Source organism: Phacochoerus africanus, chromosome 5, assembly GCF_016906955.1.
Source record: "Phacochoerus africanus isolate WHEZ1 chromosome 5, ROS_Pafr_v1, whole genome shotgun sequence".
In the NCBI taxonomy this organism is placed as follows: domain Eukaryota; kingdom Metazoa; phylum Chordata; class Mammalia; order Artiodactyla; family Suidae; genus Phacochoerus; species Phacochoerus africanus.
Window position 1 is genome coordinate 8920282 of NC_062548.1, and position 11055 is coordinate 8931336.

The 11055-nt window shown below is 49.5% G+C and overlaps 1 protein-coding gene across 3 annotated transcripts; it reads right to left on the reverse strand.

The window, feature by feature from the left end:
* Positions 1-200: 200 nt before the first annotated feature.
* On the reverse strand, positions 201-10963 carry ZNF3 (zinc finger protein 3). 3 transcript variants are annotated; one of them, XM_047779608.1, is made up of 7 exons: positions 10848-10963; positions 9502-9629; positions 8676-8890; positions 6437-6552; positions 5253-5344; positions 4853-4979; positions 201-2417 (listed from the first exon to the last, which is right to left on the reverse strand). In XM_047779608.1, exons 4-7 carry the CDS (start codon positions 6489-6491, stop codon positions 1348-1350), a joined length of 1344 nt encoding a protein of 447 aa, XP_047635564.1. In that variant the 5' UTR covers positions 6492-6552; positions 8676-8890; positions 9502-9629; positions 10848-10963; the 3' UTR covers positions 201-1347. The 3 variants fall into 3 exon arrangements, with proteins under 3 accessions (XP_047635564.1, XP_047635563.1, XP_047635562.1); XM_047779607.1 differs by lacking the exon at positions 8676-8890; XM_047779606.1 differs by lacking the exons at positions 6437-6552; positions 8676-8890; positions 9502-9629; positions 10848-10963 and adding an exon at positions 5486-6429.
* Between the last annotated feature and the right edge of the window lie 92 nt (positions 10964-11055).

Here is an 11055-nt window from a genome sequence, read left to right on the forward strand (position 1 = left end):
GAGACAGTCAGTGGCTGTGTGCAGAGGAAATGATGGAGTTGAGGGACAGAGGTTCCCTGTTGGAAAGAGAATCTTCAAACAGGGCCGGCTATAGAAAGTTTTAAAGATTAATTTTTAAAGATTCTGTTCACAGCCACTGATGTTGTTTGTTTGAACTAAAATAAATTTGGCCCCTGCACAAAAACACACTCAATCTGTCCTTCTGGAAAACTATTCTGTTTAATAGTGTACTTCATGGATGCTACAGGATGAGCACGGTTGGGAATATGTCGTGAGAGGTCATCTCTTCAGATGGGAAAACTCGGGGTGCTCCATCTCAGCCCAGCAAGGAGCCCTGAGCTTCCTCCTCTGGGCTCTGCTCTCTGCATTCATACTTGGCTGCCGAAGTCAGAGGTGGGGTCAAGAGAGGCCTGGCTGCGGGGCAGATGCCATAGGTTACAGTATCAGAGGGCAGGGCAAGCTGGCTGTGCGAGCTCTGTAACAGCATCCTTAGTAACTAGGGCTTTAGAAGAAATCACCTTCCATCACAGGAGTCAGAGGAGGGAGAAGGAAAGAGGACAAAGGAACCAGAGGCCAGTGCTGAAAGCTTTTGATCTTTTCCCCCATGTCGGACTCACTGATCAGCTGGATTTCCCAATTAGTCCTATCAAATCAGGAAAGAGTGAGTTCACCCAACTCGTCGGACTGCTCTTGGAAACTTGGTCTCGCTGCTCCAAGAGCCCTGAAGGGTACAGTCACCAAGAAAACCTCTCTTAGGGTCTTTCCCCACGCCCAACAAAATAACAAATGCCTCGGCAGCCAATATCCGTAATTAATGGAGTCATGAAACAAAATAGCACATTCCTTATCAAACTTTATAGCTGGATTGGAAGCAGTGGCTTTGAAATGCAGCTTCCATTTCCCCTTCCTAGCAAAAACATGACCCAGAACATTCTTTCCACTTTCTTCTGTGCTGACTATACTGACTCCAACTAGAGGAATCCTTGGAATTTTATTCCTACTGTGCTTCCATCTCCACCTTGGAAAGAAAGGCTCCTCTGGTGTGAGAAAAAATGGTCTAGTGCAAACTGCCTTCCAAAGCGGAAGGAGACTGGTCCCCGAGCTCCCCACTACTCCCGGCAGTTAATCCGCCGCCTGCATCCTAATCTCTCAAGGCTGGTGTCATTGCTGGGGAAACTGACTAGGTTACTAATCACTGCACCAAGATGATCTGCCCAATCTGCCCCATTCTCTAAGGTCAAAGGTCTGAGTCGGAAGGGACACGCCTGAAGTTGTCCGTCCTATTATGGTAAGGCAGGAGCTCTTGAGACTCAGAGGAAGTGAGGAAGACAGATGTGTGGCTCTCTTTCAGGTAGACTCGCCGACATTTAATTCAGCAGTAACTCTGAGCGAACTTTTGCTCACTCCCATTACATTCAAAGGCTTCTCTCCAGTGTGAATTCGCTGGTGGCGAACAAGAGCTGAGCTGTACCTAAAGGCTTTCCCACACTCGCTACATTCATAGGGGTTCTCCCCTGTGTGGATTCTTTGATGCTGAATAAGGCCTGAACTATAGGTAAACTTCCCTCCGCATTCCATACATTCATAGGGCTTCTCTCCAGTGTGGATCCTCTGGTGCTGATAGAGGTGTGAGCTCTGGCTGAAGGCCTTCCCACACTCGTTACATTCATAGGGCTTCTCTCCAGTGTGGATCCTCTGGTGATGAATGAGGGTGGAGCTCCTGCTGAAGGCCTTCCCACATTCATTACAAGCATACGGTTTCTCTCCAGTGTGGATTCTCTGGTGATGAGTAAGGGTGGAGCTCCAGCTGAAGGTTTTCCCACACTCGTTACATTCATAGGGTTTCTCCCCGGTGTGGATCCTCCGATGGAGGATGAGAGCAGAGCTGCAGCTGAAGGTCTTCCCACAGTCATTACACTCGTAGGGCTTCTCTCCAGTGTGGATTCTCTGATGCTGAATAAGATGCGAGCTCTGGCTGAAGGCCTTCCCACACTCACTGCATTCGTAGGGCTTCTCCCCGGTGTGGATTCTCTGATGCTGAATTAAGTCTGAAGTTCGATTAAAGCTCTTGCTACATTCATCACACTTATGGGGTCTGTCTCCCCCAGGAAGTCTCTGATGGGAAACAAGAGTGGGACTCACAGTGAAGCTGCTCCCCAAGTCACTGCATTTCTCACTTCTCCCTCCCATGGGAGTCCGCTTTTCCTCAACGGTCACTTGACCAAAATCCTGTATCTTCCTATTCAGTCTCTCTCCAGAGGAGCTCCCTAGCTGCCTCTTCAGACGGACTTCTTGTTCATAGGCTTCTTCAAACTTAAGACCCTGAGAAATATCCTTTTGGAATCTTCCCAATAGCACCCCATGTGGTCCTGAATCTTCAGAGATTTCTGGATCATGCTCAGTTCTGGTTTCACCATCTGGCACAATACAAGACACAAATGTCACCTGCTCCTTGTGGGAGAACGAATCAAAACCAGAGGCAAGATAACCACATAATGTTTACAGGCTGAGCACAGGCCTCTTGTCCATGTGCAAAGAGGGCTGCCCAGGCTGCATGTAGCTAAGGCAGAAGAAGAGAACCAGGCCAAGGAAACAGGGAAGGAGGAAGGCAGGCAGGAAAATCGAGAAAAGAGCTGGAAGTGTGGGAAGGTTGGATTTGTTAAGGAGAGGACGGAGCAGGCAGAGGCAGGGAACCAAAAACTAAAGAGGCAGGACGTGCTGTTGAATGAAGTGACAAAGGTCCTACAAGTTGGACTGAAGATGAAATCGGGGATGGCAAGAGAATGAGGGGAGAGCAGGTACAAGAGACTAAACAGATGGGTGTGGGGAGAAGCGGGAAGGGGATGAGACGCGGTAGCAGAGCAGGAAGGAGCGACAAGGGTAAGAGAACCATCATGCCTGTGGTCGTGTCACGTGTGCCACGTCCATGAACAGGGAGAAAGAGGTCAGTGCCCCTAGGCCTGGGCAGCTACACTAATACACAGGATACGTCAGCAATTCCTGTGTCTGACTTTGCTATTTCCGCCGCTCTGGGGTTTCTAAAGGGAACTTCAGGCACAGAGGACAAGTGGAGAGGGTCTAGACTGTGGGCATTTCTAGTCTGTTAATGTTTGAAGGAGTAAAGGGGAGTGAGCGGTAGGGACAGAAAGAGCTGCTGCTCCCTCATCTGAACAGGTACCTCTCAAGACCTCTCTCTTCTCAGTTCCCTTCAAACCCAGAACCCTTAGCTCTTCCTCTCACTCCGGCCCAGAGATTATGTCATAATTCAGAAATGGGAGACCTGGAGTTCCCACTGTCCCGCAGTGGAAACAAATCCTACTAGTGGAGTTCCCGTTGTGGTGCAGTGGTTAATGAATCCGACTAGGAACCACGAGGTTGCGGGTTTGGTCCCTGGCCTTGCTCAGTGGGTTAAGGATCCAGCATTGCTGTGAGCTGTGGTGTAGGCTGCAGACGCAATTCGGATCCCGAGTTGCTGTGGCTCTGGTGTAGGCAGGTGGCTACAGCTCTAATTCGACCCCTAGCCTGGGAAACTCCATATGGTGCAGGAGTGACCCAAGAAATGGCAAAAAGAGAAAAAGAAAAATCCTACTAGTATCCATGAGGTTGCGGTTCCATCCCTGGCCTTGTTCAATGGGTTAAGGAACCCACGTTGCCGTAAGCTGCGGTGTAGGTCACAGACGAGGCTCGGATTTGGTGTGGCCGTGGCTGTGGCATAGGCTGGCAGCTGTAGCTCCAATTCAACCCCTAGGCCTGGGAACCTCCATATACCATGAGTGTGACCCTAAAAAAGCAAAGCAAAACAAAACAAAACCTATGAATCCTGCTGATGAAAAGACGGGGGATGAGGTTTATCCTATTCATACCCAACAGTCCCGGAGCTCAATCCCTAACCCGGATCTGCAGAGCACAGAGCGGGGAGGAGGTACGGGGAGGCCTCAAATGGGAGTCAGGAAGACACCCTGGCCTTGCTCAGAAAAAGTCCTCACTGAAAGTGGGTGAGGGTAGAGGGATGACTGGTCCGCTAACCGCTGCTTAACACAAGCTGAAATTTCCACAAGAACAGCAGTTATACTTGGTTTTCCACAAAGCAACAGGTCTCTAGAGAAAGTGCAACAGAGAAGGGGAGGAGACAGAGTTCCAGAATGTTCACATGGGCACAGAGCAGAACCTCACATGTTTAAGGATCCCAATATGCTAACCTTTTGGGAAAGTCTCTGGATTTTTTTTTTTTTGTCTTTTTGCCTTTTCTAGGGCTGTACCCGCGGCATATGGATGTTCCCAGGCTAGGGGTCTAATCGGAGCCATAGCCACCGGCCACAGCCACAGCAACGCGGGATCCGAGCCACGTCTGTGACCTACACCACAGCTCATGGCAACGCCAGATCGTTAACCCAATGAGCGAGGCCAGGGATCGAACCCGCAACCTCATGGTTCCTAGTCGGATTCGCTAACCACTGAGCCATGATGGGAACTCCAGGCAAGTCTCTGGATTATAATAAATGCTTAGTCCTAAGAAAAACACAGGGAAAGTATCAGATTTAGAGCTAAAAGGCCAGGGCTCGAGTCCTGCCAGTCACTAGCATTTGCAAAGCATTTAAGACCCCTGACCTTGCTTTCCTCACCTATAAAAGGAGGATAATTCCAGCTGCCTCAATTGCTGCACAAATGTGAGGATTAACTGAGAGAATCTATGTCTACAAAATTCCTGTGTGAATGGGAGTTACTATCATTGTTGTGATAATTTGCTGACACTAAGACCTCAGCTGATGACTGTCAGTGACTCAAGTGTCTTAGCAAACAAGGAAGCGAGGAAATGCCAAGGGAGCTTTCCTGAGGAAGGCCTGCTCCTTACCCAGCGAGAACACGTTCCCGTAATTCTCCAGCATCACATCCCTGTAGAGGTCCCTCTGAGCTGGCTCCAGACGCTTCCACTCCTTCCGGATGAAGTACACAGCCACATCCTCAAAGGTCACCAACTCCTGAAATGACACATTCTCGCATGCAGTTGCAGGGGGAGGGATGAGAGGGGCAGAGCCAAAAGCTAGTGCAAGGTGGGGGCGAATAACACATGTTGGGGAGGCGGGAGAGGCAGTCAGGGGAGGAAGAGAGGTCCGAGACAGGAGGTGAAGGTCCGCTGTGCAGCAGGAGGATGGAGGCCATCGGGGTTTAGGCACTCAACGGGATGTCGCTGCAGGAAGCATTTCTGAAAAATGGGCAGGGAAAGAAGAGGGATATGGAAATGCCCGGCTCACCTGGGCCTTGGCCTTAAGGAGCGCGGCTGCCAACATCTCATCCCCCAGGCTGTCCTTGTCAGAAAACGCGGGAACTTTTGAGGAAGGAAGAGCTGAGGACAACAAGAGGGTCTATGAGCGCATCCATCTGCTCTCTGGCCTCTCAACCTACAGACAATCACGGATCCCGGGACAAGCAAGCATCCCGCCCTCTTAGATTTCTAAGTCCCCCTGCAGCTTTGAAAAATGCTTACCGCAGGCTGTCCGGCGTGGGCCTTCCCGCCAAGGAGAGGACCAGAGCCTGAGACTCGGCTCTCCTGTCTGCCCCCGGCCCCCTCCTTTCTCTCCACTCCCCCTACTCTCAAGGACACTTGTCCAGAACGACTGTGAGTGATTATGATTCTCGTCCATCCTCCCACGCTCGGCCAGCACGCAAGCTGTTCTGTCCACGTCCCCTCCATCATTCTCCACAGGCCAACTCCGATCTCTCGGACAGACTTCCTGACCAGAGGAAAACTAGCTTCACCCCAGTCCCAAATGAAGACACAATGCCCAAACTCTTTCTTCTTCTCTAGCCCCAGATTAAATCTGCACCCTACCAATGGTTCCTGCTTCCATGCTTGATCATGTAGCTTTTCCTGTAATTCTTAAGTTAACATATTTATCCCTTAGAGACGTGGAACACCCAGAGATACTTGATTCGGGAGAATCACGCGGACCAAAATGTCTTTAAGTGCTTTTTCCTGATGCTCATGGGCACACTCCTTAGGACCAAAAACCAGCTCCAAGTCAATAGCTCAGTCTATGAAAGAAAAACACAACCACCTCCTGTACCTTCCTATCCCTTCTTCTACTCTTTTTCCTGGAACCTACAAAATAATTCCCAAGAGCTCCCTGAGGCACAGGCTCCTAAAGGGCACATCCCAGGGCTCTGAAGTTGGCTGTTACAAAGTGCCTGGAGAATGGAACTTGGTGATGGTCACAGCTTTCTTAATGCTGCATGTGCAGTCCACGGGCCTCGAACACGTCTCAACTGTAAAACCTATCAAGCTGTACTTAACTAATGGCTGCAGTCCGCCTTCCCCACTAGGCTGGGAGCTACCGAAAGGCAAGGACTACGTCCTACCCACATCTGGATCCCAGCAGTTGCTGGGCACCTGATAGGTGAGTGCTGAATCCGAGGATGAGCGAACCCTCTTCCTTACCACTCTCCAGCAGGGCCTGAGGTTCCTGAGATACACGATCCGCCTGAGTTTCCATGGGTAGGGCTAGAAGCTCGGATTTCTGGTCTCCTATGTGCAGAGTCAGCAGGAAGCAGGTTCTGAAGGAGAATGAGGAAGCAAAAGTTCAGGGTTCAAAGATAATTTTGAAAAACCCTCCTGAATATAGAAAGAGGGGAACTGAGATTTCAGTCCAGACCAGAACAGCCAGAAGAAATGCAGCCACCGTGATTAGTCTTTTAGATCCTGGTGAATAGAGACACTCACTCCCTGTGAGGGCCACACAGAAGGGCCCAAGTTCCTGACAGCATCTTACCTTAGGTGCCCTCCCTACACTAAGTGATGTGTTTTTCTCTTTTCCTCTTTTTTTTTTTTTTTTTTTTGTGCTTTTTAGGGCCATGCCTGAGGCATATGGACGTCCCCAGGCTAGTGGTTGAATCTGAGCTGCAGCTGCTGGCAATGCCAGACCCGAGCTGCATCTGCAACCTGTACCGTCGCTTGTGGCAATGCTGGATCCTAAGGGATCAAACCTGCATCCTCATAGAAACTAGATGGGTTCGTTACCTCTGAGCCGCAATAGGAACTGTACTCAGTGATACTTCTAACAAGCAAAAACTGGGGAACAAGGGTCCCAAATGATGCCATTAATGGAACAAAATACTGAGCAATACTGCAATAAAAAATGTCAGAGTAAAGTAAAAAAGAATGTTACACATAGACTGTAAAATGTGTAAGTATCAATATCAACTTTCAAGAATACTTGAAATAGGAGTTCCCTAGTGGCCTAATCTGTCATTGCCACTGCTGTGGTGTGGGTTTGACCCCTGGCCTGGGAACTTCCACATGCGACAGTCATGACCAAAAAATAAACAAACAAACAAAAAAAGAATACCTGTAATAATGGATAAAGCTAATGTACACAGATTTTTCTTAAAAAACAAAACAAAACAAAAACCCTCGTAAACATTAGAACTAGTAGAAGGGAAAAAAATCTTAACTTTGGTAGGTTTTTAGCTATTATATAAAATGTAGGTAGCAGAGTTCCTGTCGTGGCTCAGTGGAAATGAATCTGACTAGTATCCATGAGGATGCAGGTTCAATCCCTGGCCTCGCTCAGCGGGTTAAGGCCATGAGCTGTGGTGTAGGTCACAGGTGCGGCTTGGATCTGGTGTTGCTGTGCCTGAGGCGCAGGCTGGCAGCTGTAGCTCCGATTCAACCCCTAGCCTGGGAACATCCACATGCCGCAGGTGCAGCCCTAAAAAAGAAAAAAAAAATAAAAAATGAAACGTAGGGGCAATCTTAGAGAAAAAGAAGCCATGAAATAGCACCCACATAACAGATATCAGAGAAGGTTTCCATAAGTTCTCTGTCTCATTTTATTTATTTATTTGTTCATTCATTCATTTATCTTGGCCTCCCCAGTAACTCCCAGTCTAGGGGTCCAACCTGCACCACAGTAGGACCCAAGCCATAACTGTGACAATGTTGGATCCTTAACCCACTGAGCCACCAGAAAGCTGCTGTCTGTCTCATTTCAAAAAACTTGGGAGGAGTTCCAGTAGTGGGGCGGCAGAAATGAATCTGACCAAGATACATGAGGACTCAGGTTCGATCCCTGGTCTTGCTCAGTGGGTTAAGGATCCAGCGTTGCCATGGGCTGTGGTGTAGGTCACAGACGAGGCTCAGATCTGGTGTTGCTGTGGCTCCGATTAGACCCCTAGCCTGGGAACCTCCATATGCTGCAGGCACAGCCTTAAAAAAGATTAAAAAAAAAAAAAAAACCAACTTGGGAAAACCATACCTATCTCACAGAACTAGAGCAAACAGCTCAGATCTATTGAATTAAAATAAATTCTTCCTAAGATAGTTTTCTGCTTCTAGTCTCCATCAAAGGTGGGATATTACTGAGGAATCTGGGCCCTTTTTGTGGTCCTGTGTAGTCTCACTACAGGGTGTGAGTGTGTATGTTTATCAGGCTCTAAGAGACTAGTCCCAGTTGCTGTGTTTCCTCTCTGCAGCCTTCTCGTTATCTCCCTTCTCTCAGAACAGACTTCCCTGGATCAGAATGAAGGCACTGAAGCAAGAGCAAATGCTTTTTTAAAAACATGAGATTATTTATTTCTCTGTTTTTATCCCTATTAAGGTTCTCCACTCCCCAGTTGCTATGACCATCAAAGGGGGTCTATTTTCTGTGGCCCTGGTGAGTAAGACATAACGTTAGTACCTAGAATAACGTTGCGCTCTCAAGCACCAGGTTGTGTTTCACAGCTTAATTCTGTGGCAAGAATCAGCAGATAGAGAACAGGTGCAGCAGCCATCAGAGCATCCTCCCACTTCGGCAAGAACACAAAGGCAACCCCTGGATTTTGTCTACCCCCTTCTCTTTATTCATCTGCTCATGTAACATTTATTGAATGCCAATTACACTGCAAGGCACTACTGGAAGAAGTAAAAAAAATCAGCAGTGCAAAAGCCATTTGCTCCACCACTAAAGACGCTTGCATTCACATAAGGCATAAGAAGGGGAGGGGCCCCAAGAGTCACTCAGAGCTCAGAGAACTCAGAAAAGCAATGAATCAGGCAAGAGCCAGGCCACCGACAATCACAGTGACACCTTCTTGCCTCCATCACTCTCTTGGCTGGGGGCCTTCAGCGCTTTCTCAGAGCCAGCCGTCTTTTCCTTCCTATCAACCAAGTTTACCATCTTCAGGGCTGTTTATAAGCAGAAACCCCCAACAAATCAGCTCTCCGTCCAACCTCTCCATAGAAAGCAAAGTCAGAGGCTTTGACTTCAGAGAAAAAAAGCAGTGCTCCCTCCTCCCAGCTGGGTAAGCCGAAGCTGGAACGCAAAGGCATATTGTTGAGAACAAGTCCCCAGTGCCTGGATCAGTAAACAATGTTTCTCCCAGAAAGAAAAACCTCCACTGTGCCCCCACAGCATCAAGTCCAAGCAGGGCCCTTCCCCTGTGCCACTGCCAGCCCCACTCCTGGGAGACTTCCTGAGGACTAGAAAAGGTGACCTGGCAGTGACAAATCATGGAAAGCTTTACCTGCTGGATCTGTTCCTTCCTTCTTTGGAATTAGTCTCTGGAAGGCCAGAGTGGCAATTACTGGGAACTTGGCAGCCTCTGTTCAAGTCCCTGGGAACTGTGACTTAATTGATGCCAGTGCTGTATGACTAAGGGGAAAAAAAGAAAAAGGAATTTTAAATGTTTATGTCAGAGTTCCCTCAGGGTGCAGTGGGTTAAGGATCTGGTGGTGTCACTGCTGTGGCTCTGGTTACATCTGTGGCAGGGGATTTGATCCCTGGCCTGCGAACCTTTGTATACAGCGAGTACAGTCAAAGAAAAAAAGAAAAAGACCACGACTGGCATTTGTGTTGTGCCCTTAGAGCTGAAACAGAAGTCAGGGTTCTCTAGGTCAACCTCCCACCCAGTGCAAGAAACATCTTCCGAAGTTCCTAACGTTCTGTCAGCTAACTTGCTGGACACACATGGCTACTTCAGCGGGGAGTCTGTTCCACTGCTGCACAGGTTCGCCACTGGAGAGGTCTTGAGATGTCAAGCTAAAAATCTGTCCCCTGGACCTTCAACTCTTCAGAGGCCTCATGCCCTACGAAGCTTTAGTGATAGAATCTTCTCCTTCCATACCACTCTCCACCAAACACTTGAAATCAAGTGATGCCTGCACCCCACGAATTTCTCTTCTCCGAGAAAAGCACCTTTAGTGCCAATAATTATCCCACAGATTGCAGGCTCATCATCGTGCTTTATCCACTCCTGGAGTTTACACATACCCTTCAGAACTTAAACAACGGGCTGTGTTCGATCCAACTTTGAAAAGCGAATCAAATCGGGGATCTAATACAACTGAAAAATGGGACACAGTGGTACCACTCCCGGAAAGAGACTCGATTGACTGTGCGCCTGGGAGATTATTCCGGAATCTGAGCAGTTCTAACTGCGCACTCTTCGTAGAACTCCTCGTTCTTTGATCTTCAGATCCAGCCGGGGTAAAAACAGACCCTCCCTCCTGCCGCGGGCGCGGAGAACTGTTAACATCAAATAAAAACGTCTCGGAGAACTACCAAGTTAGGGTCGCTGTCACGAGCTGTTTGAAGGAGCGGGACGCCTCTCCAGCCATACTGGAACTTTTTAAGGGCTCGAGCTGGGCGCTGTGCAACTCACAGCACCACAACAGCTGCTCCTTTCCTCCCCTATGCAGGGCGCGCTGGGGGGGCGGGGTCCCTGGGGAAGCGAGTCCTGACTGGCGCCTCCCCGCACCCTGCTCCGGGCGGGCCTGGGGACCCCGCGGGCCGCAGCGGCACAGACACCACCCCTTTCCCGGCGACCACTGCTTCCGTCCCACCGCGAGCCCCAGGGGCGGCCGGACTCACCCTGGGGGCAGGGACGGGAGATTTGGGGGGCTGGACACCGACCAGGCCCCGCTGGACCCTGTCACAGAGCCACACACCGGGGACAGAACAAAGAACGGAAGTTCCCTGCGTTTCGCTTCCGGGTCAGTCCGAGTCACACCCCCCCCCCCCAACACACACACATACACACAACGCTCCGGGTCCCCCACGTCCACTTGTTCTCTCTAGG

Coding starts and splice junctions, on each gene's coding strand:
- ZNF3 (XM_047779606.1), bottom strand. CDS start 5,642: ATGGACGAGAATCATAATCACTCACAGTCGTTCTGGACAAGTGTCCTT. Junction 5,345..5,485: donor CCCACGCCGGACAGCCTGCG/GTAAGCATTTTT, acceptor TGTTGTCCTCAG/CTCTTCCTTCCTCAAAAGTT. Junction 2,418..4,852: donor CGGGAACGTGTTCTCGCTGG/GTAAGGAGCAGG, acceptor GTATTGTGCCAG/ATGGTGAAACCAGAACTGAG.